This window comes from Callorhinchus milii, unplaced genomic scaffold, assembly GCF_018977255.1.
Source record: "Callorhinchus milii isolate IMCB2004 unplaced genomic scaffold, IMCB_Cmil_1.0 Scaffold3, whole genome shotgun sequence".
Classification (NCBI taxonomy): domain Eukaryota; kingdom Metazoa; phylum Chordata; class Chondrichthyes; order Chimaeriformes; family Callorhinchidae; genus Callorhinchus; species Callorhinchus milii.
In genome coordinates this window covers 80,690,308-80,713,016 of record NW_024704744.1, presented here as the reverse complement: position 1 = coordinate 80,713,016, position 22,709 = coordinate 80,690,308, and the positions used below count along the sequence as shown (strand labels likewise).

The window sequence follows — 22,709 nt, the reverse complement described above, 5'->3', positions numbered from 1 at the left end:
CTGACTACTGAACCTCCAAAAGAGCTGCAACTGAACTTTCATCCCGTCACTGAAAAGGATTTCAGTTATGAAGATACTTGAGAAATTAGGACTGTTTTCGCTAGAAGTGAGAAGATTAAGGGGGTGAACCGATAAGAGATCTTCAAGCTTATAAAGTGCTGTGGTAAAATAAATAGTAATAGATTATTTCCACTGGTCAGCAAGTTAGCAACCAAAAAGGCACACATAAAAGATCACCGTGAAAATAATTAAAGGTAGATGTTACAAAACATTTCTTTGAACAGGCAGTGGTAAGAATGTATCAGATATCAAGTTTACAATATCATGTTGGATCTATGTAATGTGGAGGCAAGTTGAGTCTTGCCAACTTCAGACAAACTGTCCATTATACATTGCTAGTTACTTCTGAAAACAAACTAGTCATATAAAAGTGATATTATTCAATCAGGTCTTCTTTTCGCTGTGACTAGACTGCAGGTGCTCTGTGCTTCTTAATCACATTAATTCTAGCAAAGTACATGGTGGCTAATTGCATTCATGCAACGAGACAATGTCCAGTACCATTCAATTATTTTTCTCCTTAAACGCAAGCAAACCCCCTTGTTTTCAAAATCATTAGATATTCCAATTTTACCCATGCTTAGCGTGGACATTTCGAGGAGAAATCCTGAGGGTAGAGAGAGACCACATACTGGAACAAATAATAGTTTTAAACGCTACATTCCAAGTAGAAAATTGGCTTAACATGCAGATAGAAAATGTAACAAAGGAAACATATCAATAAGCTTGCTGTGATTGAAGCCTATGGGTTTTTGAAGGAAAAAAGGTTTGATTTATTTCAGCGTATGTTAACCAAAATGGCTAGTTTGATTTCACACAGTGGCACGCATAATCGCAAACATGGCTTTAATTAAAGATGAATAGAGAAACCTTTTCAATGTGTTAAAAAGAAAATAATTATGTAATGGGAATATCCCTATTTCACATTAGTTAAACAGGAAATAAAGCTTAACTATTATTGATTCCAAGCAGTATATGAATGAAAAAAAAGTACTACAATGGCTGGGATAAAAAAGAAACATACATAATGCATTATAGTTTTGTCACAACCATTAATGAAACATTTTACCTCCAGTCTGCTATTCATGCAATTCAACAACACAAGATTGGCTCTGTCACTTTCGCTGGAGATTGGAGACCACGGCCAAGCATCTCCATTAGCTGTTTTCCACCAGCAGATCACCATATCCTGCATACAGTTTATGGCCAAACGATGTTCTAGTCTTCGGCCGCTAAGTCCAGGCAAATCAACATAAGATATCTACAGGCAAATAAAATCAACACTTCAAAAGTTGCAATGTATCTTTGCCTTGGCAACACTGAAATACTGCGGACAGCACAACTAAAAAGATCTTGTGCTTTATTTGCACATCCGCAAAGGCTTTATCTTGGTTCTATTTTATTTTACCTACCTAGCCCAAGTAAATGGAGATGACCGGTCGAGTGACTTTAATATACCAAACTGACCTGAAATTAGCATGTAGATGGCTAGAAAAGAAACACAACTTCTAACAAGCTTTGGGAGGGGAAAAAAAACTCAGATATTGCAATCTACTTCTAATATTACCAGTAAATTTAAAATGACTTTCTTTGACCCTTCTCCAAAAAAGACTGGAAGCATAATAGCAAAACATGAACAGCGTATCGCCATGCATGTCACACGAAAAATTGTGCTGATTCCTACCCAGGAATTAATAGGAGTTTGATAGCGAGAGAAAAAAACATTTCGCCATTGCTGGTCAGCAATAATCAAACCACTTTCTGGGGATTAACCATACAGCTAAACCCACTGGACCAGACACTCATGAAGGGCAGGGGGTCCCCTTATCAGGGAAATGCTTCTGGAGCCAGTTTCACTATAGGATAGATTGCTTTTATATTCCTGTCTGGGAAGCAACAAAGGAACCCAGTAATGCGATAATGCCAGAGTGCACAGGGTGTTAAGAACCCGTTGCATTTATGTATTGTATTTAGCAAATAATCACGCTCATCCAAATTGTGATCTCACCACTTGTCTCAGGCCATTATAACAAGGTTAATGCTGAAAATCCTATGCTGCATTTATGCAGTTAAACACAGACCTTCTCTATTTGCACAGTCATAATATTATTGCTTTCCCCGTTACCTTGAATGCACATTTAAAAACTTTTGAGGCTGTCCACCTGCCAAGAATCCTCAATACTTTTAGTTCATCATACTGTGCCTGTTATCTAAGCCATTTCACTGTTCTATTTTTACACAGATTTTATCCCAATTGCTTGAATTTTCTTAACACAATGATGTTCAATAAGCTTTCCACATATCGGACACAGTGGCAGGATTAACCTTGATTGCATCTCCACACACTACCAATTAGCTAAGTTCAATAATGCATTGACATTCTTCAGTTAAAAAAGAAAATAATGAATATTACAGATCCTTTAAAAATGTGAAGATTTAATTATTAAAAGCATAAAAAGATAATTATGTCAAGATAACATTGACAAAGTAATCTTGGAAAGCTCTAACGAGTTTACTAAAATATTATCCACACAGTATTCATCGTTATTCAAATTGCCAGAAGGATGGAGTATTAAATGTAAGATGATTTTAATATGAAAATGTGAATAAATGCTTGCAAATTTAGATAGCCTTACACAGTGTATTCATCGATAATGCAGTTTTGGATGCAAATCAACACTGATCAAAGCCAGTTCTATTTATACCTGGTTGCAAAAGAAACAGCTTCTCATGGATTTACAACAATTTTGTTCTGGGTTTAAACTCACTAGTGACTCTCATGAAACATACACAGCTGACACTGCAAAGCACATATCACAGAGGCACAACATTCAAAAGGTGCTCTTGATAGCTGTCTCCAACCCTCAACACTACTGCTCATTTATAAAAACTTATTGTGGAATTCCACTCACACCTTTGCATGTAGTCTTGCCTCCATTTTTGGTAAACTGGAACTGCCATTTAGCACAAGTAGCTGACTTTTAAAAGGCAATAAATAGGACACCAATTACATTACAAGTACATTGGGATGTTACTTCACTTACATTATAATATTGACATCCCTGTAAAAAATAATCTCTCAAGACCTTTGCAAACTAATCCCTTCCTTTGCTGTTTTCTTCAGATCTACTCATTGTTGTCTCAAGATGAATCAGTACTCCGCTTCTCAATCATACTACAGCTCACTCTTCTTGCGATCAGTGGAACTCTCAATATTCAATCATTTTTCAGACAGGCTACAATCTTCATCGTTTCAAAGGTCATCGATTTTGCCAGGTTGCAAATAACAATTAAAAATGCTGATCTACATTATTTAAGTATATTGTTTCTTGGTCTTAGTTACTCACTGGTGAAATTTCGTATTAAATAAAGAAAATATGTAATAACAATTATAATCCTTGCATTTGATATAGTGTCTCATCACGTTGTTGAGACGACTCAAAGTGCTTCAGAGAATATATTGTAAAGTGGACTGACTATTTTGTGGGTGAAATATAGTAAAAATTGTACATGACTAGACTAGTGTGTGCTTTGCAGTGCAGCTGTGTAGAGGCTTTTCCTCCACACAAACAAAAGCTGCGTGATTACTTTTTTTAAAAAACAATTCTCAGACAATCAGTTCAACCATATCTTAGCCTGCGTATGCAGCCTGGTATGACCATTGTAATGGTCATTAACTTTTAAATTGCATTTCTCATCTTGTTAAATGCAGTGGCCATCGTTCTTCGAATTAAGTTAGATTCCACATTCCCTCGAAATTAAAGAGATGCTCCGAGACCCTATCCTGTGTGAAGGACGCTATATAAATACAAGTTGTTGTTGTTGACTCCAAAACTAGTAAGTTACAAGTACTTGGTCTTTTTTAATAAAAGAAATAGCCTGAAGCCACAAAGCTTTCTCTTTTCAGGACTTATAAACGCAGTTGTCTCAGCTAGTAATCTTTGATGCAAGGAGTTATACAGGCACAGGGAAAAATCTGCCCAGGTCCCATTTCCATTATTTGAGTTTAGGAATAGCATTTTTTGTTGTTTTAGATGAAGACACTAAATATAAGTGTCACTTTGAAATATATCAAATAAGAATTAAAAATCAGTAAACTGCTGATAACTCAACCCTAGCTTAACTTGCCACTACGATTTAAATCATCATGCTGTCAATATCCCAGCCAGATTTATTTATGTATTTATAAATCGACAAACTCGTCACTCCAGATAACTCGCTACTGAGCCCTGTTCCCTTGGAGTGAGGAGTTATCAGGAGTTTACTGTATATAAGTCTTGGGAGGTTATTGAAATAGCAGTATATCTAAATCACAAGTTACATTTGTGACAAATTAAGCATGTAATATTTCAAGAATATACAGCAGTCTGTAAAATTATACTCTAAATAATTAATAATTACACAACCAATCTCTAAACATAAAGAAAAGCTAACAGTAAAGGAACCTCACAATCCAATTCCACAAATCATGGTACATGAATTATAATTTAAGTCAACGAACAAGTGGGTTCAGGCATTGGTAAAATATCACTGCTGCTTCTTGCTCTTAGTCTCACAGCAAGAGAGATTCAGTAAAAGCTACTTGAGGTAAGATTAGCATTGCCTCATTATTGTGTCACCTAGGTAGCGAAACTAAAACCTGCAGATGGCACTGTAGAAAGCCATGTATGAACTCTGGTTTTAATCAACATCAAAAGCAGTCAATGGTGTTTACTCATTATTAAGGCACGTAAACCTTATTGAGCAACTACAAGAAAGATATGCACTCAAAGAATTTTAGTTTTGTTTTTTTAGTTTAGTTTAGTTTTTGTTTTTAGTTTTGTTCACAGGAAACATTCACCTAAAAAAGTTAAAGGCCCTGGTTATATGATGAATGTTGACTGTAAAACTATATATTTAAACAAATGTTATCCTATCCATTCAAGAAAACAAGTTATATCGAAATAAATGGATCAACAGTAGATAGTGAAACCCTATTCTCTATAAATGGAGACATTAACACACACGAGGATATAATTGAACAGACCTTGCCAAGCCCCACCCAGATGGCCTTCATTGTGTGAATTTAGACAGTTGGCAGCCAAAGTGGGTATCAGAACTGGCCCAATATTACCTTCACTCAACATCCACACAAACACTTAATAATAATAATAATCCTTGCATTTGACATAATGGCGTATCATGCATTGAGACATCTCAAAGCCCTTCACAGAATATACTGTAAAGTGAATTCACTTTTTATATAGTGGAGGAATTGCAGCAGCCAATTGCAAAGAACAGTGGATTGAGAGACCATTATTATTATTTTTTGTTTTAAAGGGACTATTACCCCTGGAAAGCGATCTGCCAATCGACTAACAACCGGGTTCCTACTTACTGCGAGGTAAGCCGAGGCGTGTGGAGTAAGGAAACTTGCCTAAGGTTTCACACTACTCGGGAATCAAATCTGGGTCTTCTCGCTTGTGAGACAAGTGCTCTAACCAATACACTACAGGCAGGACTCCACACTTAATTTCACCAAAGATTGGAGACAAATGATCAGGAGCTAATATTTAATGATAAAATGGTAAATTAAGCATGGCAATGGGTTTCTGCATGTGTCAGACATCTGGCTGACCAAAAGAGTTGATACGTACCCTTCCTTGTCCAATGACATTGAAGCCAATTGTAAGAATACAATCAGTTTTGATGTGGAATACCTGTGCTTGTACGAGCTGTCAATGACATGGATTGGTTGTGGTTCTTTTTAGGTTGGAAACCACAAACCTAATGATAAAGATTAACTCCCTGTGAGTGAGGTAAATTGATCGTAGGCATCCTGGCTTCAAGGTAAAAGTTCCTTGAAAGGCATAAAAACAATGTCAAGCCTTGTGTGGTGGATACATAGGAGACCCAAATCAATACAAAGTTTCAGTTTGGTGAATACACCAGGAAAGCCTAAACTTGTTGACAGATTGAAACAAAAAAAACAACAAATATACATTTCAGGCTAATTCTGTCAAAGGAGCAGAAAGATTGATTTGTGCTCAGGGTTTGAAGTAGGTTAACATTGGGTGAGGGGAGATCAATGCATTTTGGAAAGTATGAAACTCCCAGATCCAGTCCCAGTCATTTTTCACGGGCAGATAATTTGTCAATTGAAAAGGCTTGGGAAGAATAAACACACAAGGAAAACACAACTTTCTGCTAGTAATTACCAGCACAATGCCCTGGAAGAAATAAAGGTACCTTAAGGTCTGAAGAAGAAAGCTTTTCCACTCTTCTGCTGATATCTGGGGAGCCGGATTTCTTTGTAAATTGGACAAAGCAGAGTTTGCTGTTCTCCAAAAAAGCCAAGATGAGAAAATTGTCTGCAAGCACAGCTAAATAAAATCCCCGAAATATAAAACACACAAGATGAATTAATATTCTGCCAATTTCATTGTTTCAAACTACTTTATAAAATTTAAATATCCTTTTTTTTATTACTAACAGACCTATAAAATTGACTGTATGTTTCCCATTTTAATGACAATATTGTTGAGGATACTTAAAACTCTTAAGCTGCTCACTGTAGTGAAAAAGAAATACAGGCGGATAGACATTCTATTTTTCCCATTTATGTGCATTCCAAGCTGGTGATAATAGTGATAATGTTTCACTACTACTTTTTTGTAAATGATGGGAGTTGGAATGGGAATCCCAAACTGTAAATCTACAACAGATCAATTTACTACAATAGTGATTTATCATGCACTGTTTTCTAGATGTCAAAACCTTTCCATGTGAACTTGCAATGGGATTTCCCATTAAAAGCCTGCAAAAATAATTGCTGTACCTGGCAATGCAAGCAACATAACCTCCAATGTGCAACTTTACAAGTTAAATATAGGAACAGATATACAGTACAATACAACATTATATTTGTAAAGCGCTTTTCACTTCAGGAGGACATCCCAAGGCACTGAACAGTCAGGGATTAGGACATGAGTGGGGGCGTTGGGATCAGGGAGGGTGGAGGGCAGCGAGGGTAGGAAAATGGCCGAAGGCACGGTCGAAAAGGAGGGTCTTGAGGTGTACCTTAAAGGAGGCAAGGAAGTGAGCGAAGTGAAGGGAATTTGGAATGGAGTTCCAGAAGGTGGGGCCAGAGAGACTGCAGGCCCGACCGCCTATGGTGGGGCAGACTGGGCGGGGGAAATGGAGCAGGCCAGAGCCTGCTGAGCGGAGGGAGTGGACAGGTTGACAAGGGGTTAGCAGGTCAGAGAGGTAGTAGAGGGCCTTGAAGGTGAGGACGAGGATTTTGAACTCAATCCTCTGAGGGAGCCAGTGGAGCCGGGCGAGGGTGGGTGTGATGGAGTCATGAAGCCTGGTGCAGGAGAGGACATGAGCTGCAGAGTTGGGGAGACCGACAAGGAGATAATTGGCATAGCCGAGCCTAGATGTAATGAAGGCATGTATGAGGGCCTTAGCATATTGTGAAAGAATCCAAATTGCGTTTGAATAAACTTTCTGAAATACAAAATCGTTGCGCTATAAATACATCTGTAAATTAAAATGGCAGATAATAATCCAAATCAACTCTTGAAAGAGGGAGGATTAACTTTTGTTCTTCCAAATTGTCTCTTCACTTCAAATGGCACTACATTCTAATGTTTTACAGTTAGATTTTAAGAAAAATATTTTGTAAATGAAACTGAACTTCATATTTAGGAAACCCTTCTCCATAAAGTTATAAATTGGATTGGTTTTAAATTGTTCGAGTCTTAATTACTTCACATGACATCTAATGACTGAGTAAAATATTAATTCAGATATAATAATTTCTATATATATTAGATTTAAAGATTCAAATGCTACACAGTTCTTTATTAAGGTTTCCTACATAAATGGTACATTAGCCTCACAGTAGATTTTGATAAAGGGATACAACAACAACAACAAGATTCCATTTATAAAGCGCCTTTCACGTCAGGAGGACGTCCCAAGGCCCTGCACAGTTGGGTCATGACCCGAGCAGGGGGGACATGGTCAGGGTGAGGGGAGGGAAGGGAGGGAGCGAGGAGGGGGGAAATGGTCAGGGTGAGGGGAGGGAAGGGAGGGAGCGAGGAGGGGGAAGAGAGTCGAGAGGGGAGCTGAAGGCACGGTCAAAGAGTAAGGTTTTGAGACCGGCCTTGAAGGAGGAAAGGGAGGAAGCAAGGCGAAGGCACTGGGGGATAGAGTTCCAGAGCCTGGGGCTGAGAGGCTGAAGGCCCGACCACCGATGGTAGGGCGGTTGGGGCGGGGGACGTGGAGCAGACCGGAGCCAGAGGAACGGAGGGTACGGGCAGGTAGGTAGGGGGATAGTAGGTTGGAGAGGTAGGAGGGAGCAAGGCCGTGAATGGCCTTGTAGGTGAGGATGAGGATCTTGAATTCGATCCTCTGGGGGATGGGGAGCCAGTGGAGGCGAGCGAGGGTGGGAGTGATGTGGTCCCGAAGCCTGGTGCGGGACAGTACACGAGCTGCAGAGTTCTGAATGACCTGCAGCTTGTGGAGGGAGGTGGCGGGAAGGCCGGCGAGGAGAGAGTTCCCATAGTCCAGCCTTGAGGTGACAAAGGCGTGAACCAGGGTTTCAGCAGCGTGAGGGGTGAGGTAATGGCGTAGTCTGGCGATATTCCGGAGGTGATGGAAGGCGGTGCCAGTTGTGGTGCGGATGTGAGGGAGAAAGGACAGCTCAGGGTCGAACAAAATTATTAAAACTTATAGAAATAGGATTAAAAACATTAAAAATAAATGACAGCAAACTCTTATCTAGAAAAAAGGCATATTAATAATTTATAATCTCAAGGGCGGAAGATCTAACAATACATGTAATTAATTACTTGTTGCTCTTTCAAGTCCCCAGTGGGAGTAATTAGTCACTTGTTGCCACACCAATTTTCATGCGTCATTGTTAATTTAGTCATTTGATTCACACATGGGTGCAATTACCATCAGTGATGGTGTCAGCGATGAGCCTTCCCACTAGGGTCCTGTCAATTGTGACTTTCTCCAGATGTGGCCCAGAAAGGCTTATTGACACCAACACACCTGAACCAAAAAAAAGCTGAAATAGAAAAGTACATTACAATTGTATCCCACGAAAACATAAGACTGCAAGGTACATTCTAAATAATGTTGAACATTTTTAAAATGACCTACGTGATTTTCTTTCAAGGCTGCGTGAAGAATGCATGAAATAAGAAAAGTCCATTTTGCTCCTTAAATCCAGTTCCTTCTAAAGACCTACGATATTACGGACTCAAACAGTCCACTTCTCTTCCCCCCACACAGACACACACATTTGATTCCCTCAAGGATATAATAAAAATCCCCTGTATTATTTAACTAATTAGGTTTCCTCTGCTGAAAATTACAGTGTGCTAACACAAGCAAATTTTCTGGATTTTCTGAGATCTTTCTGATAATTCAGGCATTTCCCTGACACAGAATCTGAGAACAATATCTCAACAGTGAAACAAACATTGACAAGGTTATAAAACTACAAATATTATTTACTTTTCAAGGCATAATTGTTAAACTGTTGTCCTTGAACTGCAGAAAGGAACTCAAGTATGCAGCAATGTCTGATGAAGTTTGAAATCAATGTTTTATTTTACTTTCACCAATGCCAGATTCTGAGAACTTTTCCCAATGTCACTAAGCATCAGATGAAAGGCATTTAATAACTCACCCATGAACCTTTTTAATGGTTTATTTGTGTTTAATGTTAGTGCATGAGATAGCAAAAGTAGGAGGAAAACACCGCTGGGCAGAAAGGTGGAACGGTGGATTTTTCAAATTTGGTGTTTCTTGGTTCATGAATTCTCCTGTAAGAATCATTACTTCCATGAAGCAATAGTTGAGAGCTTTCATTGTTAAATTTAAGTTTCATGTTAATTCATTCAAAAGCATAGGTACCATTTCTGCTGTGGACTTGCACACACCAGGTTGTCACTTCAGAAACTCATTTTACCTGTTATCAATAGAACCAGCAGAGAGTGGGACTATGTATTACTATGTATTACTCTGTCAGTCTAGGCTGCTTTCAAACCCATTTCAAAAACAATGAAAACAACAACAACAAGAACAAGATTCCATTTATAGAGCACCTTTCACGTCGGGAGGACGTCCCAAGGCGCTGTACAGTTGGGTCAGGACCAGAGCAGGGGGGAAATGGTCAGGGTGAGGGAGGGAAGGGAGGGAGGGAGTGAGGAGGGGGTAGAGAGTTGAGAGGGGAGCTGAAGGCTCGGTCAAAGAGAAAGGACTTGAGACCGGCCTTGAAGGAGGAAAGGGAGGAGGCGGCGAAGGCACTGGGGGATAGAGTTCCAGAGCCGAGGGGCTGAGAGGCTGAAGGCCCGGCTACCGATGGTAGGGCGGTTGGGGCGGGGGATGTGGAGCAGTCCGGAGTCAGAGGAACGGAGGGTACGGGCAGGTAGGTAGGGGGATAGTAGGTCGGAGAGGTAGGAGGGAGCAAGGCCGTGAATGGCCTTGTAGGTGAGGATGAGGATCTTGAATTCGATCCTCTGGGGGATGGGAAGCCAGTGGAGGCGAGCGAGGGTGGGAGTGATGTGGTCCCAAAGCCGGGTGTGGGACAGTACACGAGCTGCAGAGTTCTGAATGACCTGCAGCTTGTGGAGGGAGGTGCCGGGAAGGCCGGCGAGGAGAGAGTTCCCATAGTCCAGCCTATGGACATAAGAAAAACATAAGAAACATAAGAAAAACATAAGAAAGCAAGAAACAAAAAAAGGCTTTTTGGCTCACCAAACCTGCTCCTTGAAGACGATTCAGAACCTGCCATATTACTCGAGTAGAGAGCCCAGCAGAGTGAGGAGGGAACTTAGTGAGAATTGTGTTAAGGAATTTGGTGAGAGGGGGAATAAGGTGCAGGTAAGAAAACTTTATTTTCTCATATAATGTATACAACAATTGAATACTTTGTGCATTGCAGAAGTTATGCGATGTTTGTCTTCCAGGCCCAGGTTTTGAATGGATTCATCTGCACTAACTGTAAGCTGATAGATTCACTCGAGGCTGAAGTGGTCAGCCTTAGTAAGCAATTGGCCACGCACCAAAGTATTAGGGATGGAGAAGTGTTTATAAATAACATATTAGAGCAGACCTTGCTAGGGGCATAGTAGGAGAGGAGTCCCCGGTACTTAGAGGAAAGGATTGGATCTCTGTTAGGAAAGCGGCCATAAGTCGTGGTTGGCTAATGGAGGAGGAGCGGGCATCCCTAGTGCTCTCCAATAGTTTCTCTCCTCTGGAGAGAGATTATATGGAAACCCAAGTGATGTCTGAGACAGGCAAGGGAGCAGCCTGCCAGGGAAGGAGGGAGGAAGAGAAAGAGTAGAAGACAAGTTGCGATATTAACGGATTCAACTATTCGGTTCACAGATTGCATTCTGTGCAAACTAGACCCAGAAAATAGAATGGTAAGTTGCCTACCGGGTGCACAGGTTGAGGATCTGACACCCCGGGTTGACCAAATGCTACAGGAAGCAGGTGAGGAACCAAAAAACATAGATAGAAGTAGACCAGAGATCCTTGGTGCTAAATTTAGAGCATTGGGAAGGAAGCTAAAGGTAAAGACTTCAAGTGTAGTATTTTCTGAAATACTACCCGTACCATGTGCTAGTGAGGAAAGACAGAGGGTAATTAGGCAGACTAATGCGTGGCTAAATCATTAGTGCAGGGCTTTCGTTTCCACAAACAATGGAGCACCTTTTGGAATAGGGGACATCTTTACAGACCAGATGGGCTCCACCTAAACAAAAGAGGGTGGAGGTGTTGGCAGGTAGGATAGATAGTTTAGTTAGGGAGTGCTTAAACTAGGCATGGGTGGTTACGGTAGGTGTAAGTAAGCACCCGAACCGATTAGGGAAAACCTTAAGGGGTACTAGTATAATGGGTCTAATGCCAAAGTTTGGTGAAAAAGAAACAAAAAATGCTTATAAAATAAATGGGAAAGACAAAAAACAATGGAGCTGTACTTGCATTAGTGCAAGAAGTCTGACAAACACAATGCATGATCTGGAAGGTCTTGTAGGGGGTGATAGATTGGACATCATTAGCATAACAGAGACATGGTGGAATGAATCCAATCAATAGGATAAGCATCTGGAAGGTTATAAACTGTTTAGGTGGGACTCTATCGGGAGAAGAGGAGGTGGTGTGGTACTATATATAAACTCCATTATTGAGACACAAGTAAGAGAGGATATAAAAAAAGAAAGGGCAGACACAGAACCACTTTGGGTAGAATTAAAGGATGGTAACAGAGGTAAAACATTACTGATTGATAATAAATTGAAACTCTCCCAACAATGTTCTGTGGCAGTGAGTAAAGCAAACTAGATGTTGGGATGTATCAATCCGAATCCTCATTCTGAATCCCATTCGCATTGTCCAGAGAGAGAGCCATTTAAAATAAGAAACTAATATTAATATTAAAAAGCGTCATGTTACAAGATTAGAAACTAATTATTTGGGCAGTGCAAACAGAATTAGACTCTGGACTTCTGTTTCTTACTTACTGAGGGATAGTTATTCCCGAACGAGCATTTTTAAATTCAAACAGCAGTGTTTGGCAAGGAACAGATAAAAAACTATAGTCCACACCCTTGGAGAACTATTGGTCACTTCAATCCACGACTGTTTGTGGAACACAGCCAACAATTGGCTGCCGCGTTTCGCCCACAAATATATTGTCAATTCACTTCACAGAATAGACTGTGAAGTGCTTTGAGACATCTAGAAGACATGAAAAGCGCTATATCAAATGGAAGTATTATTATTATTATCAAAAGATCAATAGCAAGCCAAAATGGTGGGGTAATCCTGCCACTGTGTAAATCATTGGTGAGACTATACTTAGAGTACAGTGTCCAGATCTGGTTACTGCAGCACAAAAAGGATATTGGAGAAATTGAGAAGGTACAGAGGAGGGCAACCAAAATGATTGAGGGAATGGAAGGACTGGACCATGAGGAGTGACTAAGTAAATTGGACATGATCATGCTGGAAAAGAGAAGGGTGATAGGCGGCATGATTGCTGTCTTTAAGATTCTAAAAGAGCAAGACAATATAGATCATGACAGGCTGTTTCAACTTGTCCAGAATAGTAAAACCAGAGGACACGGCCTGCGATTGAAGGGGGGTAAATTCAGAACGAATCTACGCAAACACTATTTCAGTAAGCGAACAGTGAACCTGTGGAACACGCTCCCTAGGGATATGGTTGAAGCAGGAAGTGTTGATTCTTTCAAACACAGATTAGATAAGTTTCTTTTGAGAAATAACATTATGGGATATAGTACATAGGTAGTTTGAAACATATGTGCATGTGATCACCAGGAAGGTGGAAGGGAAACTAGATGGACCTTGATCTTTTTTCGTCCAGCAGTACGTCTTATGATCTTATAGACTCTGCCCTTTTATCACTCACTCAATCTTTATAGGGATATTAAAAAAACTCTACTGTCTTATTGTAACTAATAATAATGCTTCACCCACAAAATACACAATCATTACATTTTACAGTATATTCTGTGAAGCGCTTTGAGACGTCTCGAAGACGTGATAAGGCCCTATATCAAATGAAAGGGGGGATTATTATTTATTTACTCAGGTTTCACTCTAAACTTTGCGAAAAATTGTAATGTGACAACATTATCTTAACCACAGTCTATTTTGGTCAATCCTTTATTTAAGTCTTATGGGGTCAAATTTGTAGTACAGTATCACAAGTGATAATTATCACATCAACCAACTAAGCAATTAAAAGTTGTCAATGTATTTCTCATAATAATAAACCATGCATTTGATATAGCACCTTACCTTAATTTGTGCGCAACCGGCTATTGTGTTTCACCCACAAAATGTACAGTCAATTCACTTTACAGTATATTCTGTGAAGCACCTTGAGACGTCTCAAAGATGCGACAAGGTGCAATATCAAATGCAAGTATCATTATTATTATTATTATTATCACATCATTGAGATGTCTGAGGTGAGGGGGTGTCCACCCCTAACTAATGACTGGTTTTGACCACATATTTGGTCAATATAATTATCACCGTAATGCCACTTTCTCCATAGCTATATAATCTACAGTACATACAGAAACTGCTCTTTCTATTTAATTAGAAAAATCTAAAACAAAGTAAAGTTGAAGCTATAAAAATGTTATCTAATGCTAATGTTTAAAAATTCCTTAACTACAGTAGAATATTAAATAGTGAATTGTTCCTGGGAAAATGTAATTAAGAATCCCTTTTTGATACAATTGTCTTAGCTCTGAAGTATTTTGAATCTTGAATGACTCCTATTTATTTATCATCTTCTAGATCAAACTACAATAAAACTAATTTGGTCCTAAGCTGCAAATCAATTGCAAACCCCTGAAACATTATTACAATACACATTTGTAAAAACGTGCTCAAGTTCTGTACAGGTTTTTTGTATAAATGGATGTATTAAGATTCATCTAATGAATGTAAACTAACAATCTTTGTCGAAAAAGTGGCTGCTATTTTAAGCACAGCTATGTCCCACAATCAACCATGAAGTGAATGACCAATTTTATTTGGAGGATTGTGGCCACGACACTGGGGAGAAATTTCCTTCTTTCTTCGAACAGTACTATAGAATCTTTAATGTCTATCTGAACAGGGAAATAGGACTTTGGTTTAATATCTCGACTAAGACAACACCTCTACAGCGGAGTATTGCATTGGAGTGCATTTTGGGAGACTGATAAGTGATTATGGAAACAATAATTTAAATCATTTTAGAGCTGTTTTTTCCCTCAACATTTAAGTGTCAGTTGTTCAGTTACATTTTTCAATTTTTGAGTAAAATTATCAATCCAAAAACATGTAGAAAAATGCACCTTAAATCTCAACTAACATTACCTTTATAGAAAACTTACAATTTGTGATAACTTAATCTTAATAATAATAATCCTTGCATTTGATATAGCGCTTTTCACGTCGGGAGGACGTCCCAAAGCTCTTCACAGAACACACTGTAAAGTGAATTGACTGTATATTTGTGGGCGAACGCGGCAGCCAATTGCGCACAGCAATGTCCCACACACAGTCGTAGATTGAAAATGACCAATTTATTATTGTTTTGTTTTTTGGAGGGATTATTATTAGGTGTGTGGAGTAAGGAAACTTGCCCAAGGTTTCATCCTGCCTGAAACTGAACTCAGGTCTCTCGCTTGCAAAGCGAGTTCTCTAACCACTGAGCTACAGGACTCCTCAAAACAGGACTCCTTAAAACAACAATAATTAAAGGTAATTATCGATTTGTTCAAAATTAAAAGATTGAACCCATCCAAACCCAACCCAATTGAAACTTTAACACTTACACAATTACTTCTCAATTTTATTTGTTGTTTAGCGAAATAAAACCAAGAATAATTTGTAAACAAATGGCCAGATGCTATTATTTTTCCTTGTTCAGTCAATATTGTTCGATTCATGTCTTGATGAAACACAGTAAGGTAAAATAGCTTTAATTCTATTGCATATATCTTTGATTCCCATGCCTTAAAACAATTTTGTATTTGGAGTTTCTCAACATCTAACGCTTACATTCTGAAATGAACAGCTATTAGCGTTCTAGTATTTAGAATAAATGCTTTAGTATTAACTTTAAACTTTTTAATGCTTCACTAAAAGATTTAAAGTATATACATACTCATCTTCAAAATAGCACTTTGTGTACCATATACTTAATTTATTTTGTATAACTGACTTGATCTGAAATGACAAAACACATCCCGATATGTTGTATGCCACGTGTACCATTTATATACTGCAAGGCCAAGTCCTGAAAAGCTGTTCAGCTCAATTAAATCAACAACCCAAGTTCTTTGTTGCAGCATTCACCTGACAAAAGTTCTTGTTCTTCCATTTACTAAGTATACAGCGGCTACACTGCAGCAGCTCCTGAAAGATAACAAAACACAGACGGCCATGTCAGATGCACACATTGTCACCGCTGGTTAAAGTGTTTCTGATTTCCAATCAGAAGAGATTAGCATGCTTTGAAAACAAAGCTGTGACTGTTTCAGAACATGCCATTGCACAAGAGGCTAGTTATGATCTTTGTGCAGGCTAGTCCTTTTCAAAAATTAAAGCTGTTGAAAAGTGAATAAAGAAGCATAATTGTTTACTGTCAACCTCGGAACTTGAAAGGTACCTCAAACTCCTTGAGGGTGTCTCGAAGTTTATCTGGACGTCTATTCTTAGGTGTCCATAAGTATTCACGAGCTGACAAAAGAAATTTGAGCACAACTTATTTATTACAATAACAAAAAGGAACAATGTTCCCATTTAGAAAGTTGCAGCTTGTTTTCATGATATAATATGTTGTGCGATGCTAAGAATTTTATTATAACATTACCAGTAGATAGTCTGGCCTTGAATTGAGTATTTAGGAACACATTAAGAGTGATATCATCGATCAAAAGAATACTATGTTGTGACATTAAAAGTCTTTCTGCAAGATAGGTGACTTGCTAAAGAATAAAATAGATTTATATTTGGAAATTCTTTTTTAATCAAGTACAATGCAACTCATGCTGCATTCAGAATCTAGATTGTTATTCAACTTTGTTAAGTTAAAGACGTATAAGAATAAAATGAACTTCTCTTTCCACTGCAGTCGTATAAATCAACGTGCACCCACAGTCATGTAGTATAACATGTGATATTAAGATTACTTAGGACAGACTACATTTGGGAGCATATTTGTCGACCCAAAACAGAGACAACATTTAAGTCATCAAGTATCAAGAGTTTGGATGGTATTCTGTGGGACTCACTGGTACTCACATTCTGTCATATGTTGCTTCTCTTCTAGGTAGCAATAGTCTGCTGGGGACACTAAAGAAATTTAAAATGAGGAAAATGAAATTAAAATTATTGTTTGAACAAAATGATAGAGGTATAACAACCCATCATTAAAAAAGGTCTTCCAAGCCCGAAACGGACTGTAAAGCATCAAATGATGTAATGCACGGAAATTAAATATAGATCAGAAACAGAGCATATCTATCATCAACATTGTGAAGATAATATATTATTACCACTCCTTACCCTCAGACTGGAAGTAATTTTAGCAGGAACAACTCCCCCGACCGATAAACAGAATCCCAGGATTAACACATTTAATTCTTGCATTTGCCTTTGATGTAGCTCCTTACCACTTCGTTGAGATGTTTTAAAGCGCTTCACAGAATATATTGTAAAATGTAGTGACTGTGTATTTTGTGTGCACAGCCGTGTTCCACAAACAGTCGTGGATTGAGTGACCAATTGTTTATTATTTTTTGGGGAGGGATCCGCCAATCGACTAACAACCGGATTCCTACTTACTACGAGGCAAACAGAGGTATGTGGAGTAAGGAAACTTGCCTAAGCTTTCGTTCGCCCTGGAATTGAACCTTATTAAAGCCTAATTAAAAAAAGTAGCTATAGACTCAAACAATTATATCTTCTTCTATACGAATAAAGACAAAATGTTCGTCTGTGTGTCTGTCCGCCAAGAACGCAATAACCGATTGATGTAGAGACATGATTCATGTCTCATCGGAAAGATCTTGCATGGGAGAGTGTCATGGGCATATATTTTTTTCCAGGGATCTCCTATCATTGATGAACTATATTTAAAAAATTCTTTAATTAAGCCCCAAAATATGAGGTATGCAACAAAGTTGCAACAGAGGAAATCACACACCCTTCTAGAGATATATCTATACTAATAATATTCTTCAACAAAGTTAGCGCAGAGGAAAGCTATGACCTAAATAAACTCATCACACTTGTATGCACTCCAACAAGGAAACCTCCCAACAGCGGTCCTCCCAACAGGTATCCTCCCAACCAGGAGTCCACCCAATGAGTCCTTCCAAAAGGAATCCTCCCACAGGAGTCCTCCCAGCTGTGTGTCTGTCTGTGTGTCAATCTACATTCCTTATTGGATCCTTTGGTTGCAAGCGGAGCTGCAATGAGTACAGCTAGTCTTCTTCTATACTAATAAAGACGATTTGTCATTTCATTAGTAGACATCTGTGCGTCTGTCATTTCATTAGTAGACATCTATGTCTGTTGGCCAAGAACTCAATAATCGATTGTCGTAGAAACATGATTTATACCTCATCGGAAAGGTCTTGCATTGCGAGAATGTCATTGGCATATTTTCTTTTGGGGCTCTCCGATCATTGATGAGCTATATTTAAAAATTGCTTTAATTAAGCCCCAAAATATGATGTACATATGTATTCTGCAACAAAGTAGTAACAGAGAAAATCACAAATTCCTCTAGAGTGTCCTGGGCATATATTTTGGGGGTGATCTCCTATTGTTATATAAAGTATAATAATATAATGTATAATAGTACAATGTAAAGTTGAATAATAATATAAAGTATAGTAATATAATATAAAGTATAATAATACTGAAATCTGCATTGCGTATTGGATCCTTTGGTTGCAAGTGTAGCTGCAACAGGTACAGCTAGTTATATATACATGGTACTTATCTCAGGGATAATGTGATTTGGTGCCCTCTACTGGAATTCTGGTGCATTAATGCATAACCTTAACAGTTGTCTGACTGACTGTTGGATGGATATTTTGCAAGTTTAGCAAAGTAATCAACACATCAACATATCATCAAATCTTACCTGCCTCTCCTTTATCGTAGTACTGATAGGTGCCAATGTCTGTATCTATGGTTGAGACAGGAGATAAGACAAATTATTTTCTGGGTTTTGTGTAAAAGACGAAATATAATTGTGTTCTTTCTAAAAGAGATTATTCAATTATGCTAATAAGAATGAAAAAAATTAAACATTATGGCAAATGTATGTTTTACACACAGATATACTATGATAAATAATGTAAAAATGGAGAGCAAGAGAGAAAAGAAACAATCAGGTTACCATAATAATACTACTACCAGTATTACCTTTGACGTGTAAGGTATTCCTCATGGACCACAGGTGCAGCTCGGTCAAGCAGAAAGACATCTGATGGCAGATGGAAACTTAGCTCTGTCAAAGCAAGAATAAGTCCAACAAGTGGAAATTAATTAGCTTCCTTTAATGATAAAACTAACAGCTATGGGAAGTGAAATTACAAATTAATCATCATTAGTCGGTGATATTGTAAGAGTAAAATCTGCCAATAATCTGGGGACCACTAGCATATACAACGGCCAAGGGTATCAAGCAGGAAAGACCAACTATTTCCTCTGTCCCAAAGGACGGGTCACTACGTGCCATGGTCCATTTGGAAGAAGATGATAATTGAGAAACACATTGTACAAACCCTGTTGTAGTATTTTACACTTCTCACTTTAACCTGGTAGAAAATAAAATACAAAATAACAGCCACCTACAAGAAAGTGCTGGACATCTATAGCTGAAACAAAAATGCTGGTTTATATTTGGGGCGTGATCCTTCATCACAATTTTTGTTCGCCCAAAAATACACAGTCACTACACTTTACAGTATAGAGTTTTGCCCTCAAAATATAGTCAGTTCACTTTACAGTATATTCTGTGAAGCGTTTTGAGACGTCTGGAGGACGTGATAAGGCGCTACATCAAAATGCAAGGATTATTATTATCTTCTGTAACACTTTAAAGAGTTTTCACACAGTCACTGCACTTTACAGTATATCCTGTGAAGCCCATTGTCTCAATGATGTGATAAGATGCTGTATCAAATGTAAGGAATATTATTATTAGGCTGATCAATTGCTGGGTAATTTCCAACATTTTCTGCTTTTATTTCATATATGTAGCATTTGTGGGGAAGTTTAATATACCAACTTTATTTTAGAAAACAAAATTTGGTACCTCTACCACAATATGTGATTAATTGGAAACTCACAGGAAATGCAACAAACCCTAACTGTACAACTGAAGTTTACATTTGCAATATCACAGGTGGTGCAATGTATCAGAGCAACAGCATGTGGTACATAAGATGAGGGGAGATGGGTTTGTAAATGCTCCTTCAACCAATGAGTTCCTGATCTCAAGCACACTGTTTGAATGGATGTGCTGACCAGATGCTAAGCGCTTCTCAGAGAATTAATCGATAGGAAAATCACCTTGATTTGCACTCAAACACCATTCAAGTGTTTTAAGTTTTTCAGTCAATGGAGAAGATTGCAAACAAGTTGATTATTCAGTTGGACGTACTAAGTAAAGCAGAGTTTCAATTGATGAAGCTAAGATGGTTCCAAGATAACATATATGGCAATGGAATGTCAGGATTGAGCCAATCTTCTGTGGCAGTATTGGTAATGCAGTTCCTGAGCCGGGCGGGTCCACAGTACTCCAGGGCACTGTCGATGATAGCTGAGCCAGCCTGGCTCATCGTCAGGACCTGGAAGGGCAGACCAGTCAAAGGAGGAAGGGATTCTTCCCTCTCAGCTCCTCTTACCCTGCACTCTAAAGCCATAACAAGTAGTGTAGTTCCAGCTGAACAAGCAGTAGAAAAGCTTGCCAGATAGTGCTTTCAATGACAAGCTATGCAGTTTTAGCTGGGTTAGGCTCCAGCAGTACCTTAACACACACTCTGAGATCCTCAAGCCTTGGTTCTTGCCAATTTGCGTCTCTGAATTAGGGAAGCACGATGCGTACCTCTAAAGAGAGAGTCCTCAAACTATTCCAATAAATATCTCTGGAATTTCCGTGTATAGGTTGGATGTAGGAAACTCTCAGTTTGGTTTGGATACTGTTAAGTATGATGATGGGTTTTCCACACCCGGCTGACCAAAAAAAATCAATTGGTGAAAACACCTTAAAAAAGGTTTACTGTCACAAAACCTTAGGATTTATCAGTTGGACGTGCGAAGTAAGGCAGAACTGATTAAGCTAAACTGGCTCCAAGATAACATATATGGCAACGGAATGTCAGAATTGTGTTTCATTTCATAATATGTTAGCATTATGTTAGTAAATATTGTCCTTTTTAAATTTTTTTTAATGGTAACCTATGCAATAGATTTTATTTATTTGGTAATTAGGTGCCTGTAGCAGAAGCTGAAAGGGGAAATATAAAGATAGTCCATTGGTGTTTCAGGGAAAAAATTATGCAAGTATTTTTGTTTTAGCCATGATGACTTACGTGAAATGTTTGGGCATGCTCAAGTTACAATGGCTAGCTGGTAGCACTCTTGATTTTTGAATCAGACCATTATCAGACCTCAAGAGAAAAAAATAATAAATTGGTCACTTCAATCCACGACTGTTTGTGGGACACTGCTGTGCGCAATTGGCTGCCGCATTTTGCCCACAAATGTACAGTCAATTCACTTTACAGTATATTCTGTGAAGGGCTTTGAGATGTCTAGAAGACATGAAAAGCGCTATATCAAATGCAAGGATTATTATTATATTATTATTATGTGATAATTTCCATTTTTTTTCTGGTGTAAAAGTACACCAGAAATATTACATCAATTAGCAAAGACCATCAATCATAGGAAGTCACAACTTCAGATTTGCAGGTCATGAAACTGTGCAAAGATATGTCTATTTACATTTAAATAAAAGTCCAATTATTTTTAATTGATTCAGGAAGAAAAACTTTCTATACAACCAAAACATATAGGCAGTAAAAATCAAAATGTATAAAATGGCAATGGTGATAAATGAAACATTGTAACTGCTGAATAGGAAACAGTTCCACACACAGACAAACTCAAGATCATAAGAGATATTCAGACAAAGAAGGCCTTTCGGATCATTTAATTTCATCCCTCCAGAACAGAAAGCCCCCCCACTGTCCTCCAATCATAACATTAACATGTTATTTTTTAGCCAAATCCTGGCCTCAACCACCCTTCCTGGTAACCTGTTCCAGTCATTAATTACCCTCCAAATAAAATAAATCCTTCCTGGTGTCTGTTCCTGAAATTGGTCATTGCACTCTAAGCCTGTGTCCTCTTGTTTTGCTGTATCAATGCATCCAAAAATATTGGTCTGGGTTTACATTTTTCAAACTCATTTAAAATCTTGTATGTCTCAATAAGGTCTGCTCTGAGATGTCTCTGTTCAAGAGTGAAGAGCCTTAGCTTGGCTAATTATTGCTCATACCTCAATCCTCTAACAGTGGGGATCATTTGGCCCACAAATATAGTCTTTTCACTTTACAGTATATTCTATAAAGGGCTTTGAGACGTGCTAAGGCGCTATATCAATGCAATGGTTATTATTATAATCATCATCCTCATCACTCCCCTCTACACTGCCTCTTGATCCTGGGTAGCTCCTTGTCAAAGCAACCCAAACTATATGAAGTAATCTAAGTACAGCCCGACCAGAGCACAATACTGTATATACTATATGCTGTACGAAAGCTGAATTTAGTTGTTGAATCATGAGTCCATTGTAAACAATTAAAATATGAAGCTTATTAACATTTAAAATCCAAGGCAAACCTGCCCTGGATCTGGTCTACTCTACTACAGGAAAGGAACTTAGTTTTATCATCCTAATTTGACATCTTCTTCCAGGAGGGACTTTGATGTCAGCTTACTTTTGATTAAAGTTTCGATAGCCTTTTACAACACTTAAGACGATCATACCAGTTATCCTCACCTGCTTTTAAAATTAACTTTTC

The 22,709-nt window shown here is 38.4% G+C and overlaps 1 protein-coding gene across 4 annotated transcripts in view; it reads right to left on the bottom strand.

Moving 5' to 3' along the window:
• The window catches only part of LOC103177943 (WD repeat containing planar cell polarity effector), a 98,299-nt gene that overhangs the window by 44,827 nt on the left and 30,763 nt on the right, over positions 1–22,709 (bottom strand). For 3 of the 4 annotated variants that reach the window (XM_007892344.2, XM_007892345.2, XM_007892346.2), the window contains 8 exons: positions 19,039–19,123; positions 18,755–18,799; positions 16,903–16,953; positions 16,268–16,338; positions 15,955–16,014; positions 9,007–9,121; positions 6,289–6,422; positions 1,130–1,321 (listed from right to left, as the gene is read on the bottom strand). In XM_007892344.2, the coding sequence (XP_007890535.2) occupies positions 1,130–1,321; positions 6,289–6,422; positions 9,007–9,121; positions 15,955–16,014; positions 16,268–16,338; positions 16,903–16,953; positions 18,755–18,799; positions 19,039–19,099 (729 nt within the window). In that variant the 5' untranslated portion in view covers positions 19,100–19,123. The remainder of the gene's footprint in view (positions 1–1,129; positions 1,322–6,288; positions 6,423–9,006; positions 9,122–15,954; positions 16,015–16,267; positions 16,339–16,902; positions 16,954–18,754; positions 18,800–19,038; positions 19,124–22,709) is intronic. The other variant, XM_007892347.2, reaches the window with a different exon arrangement.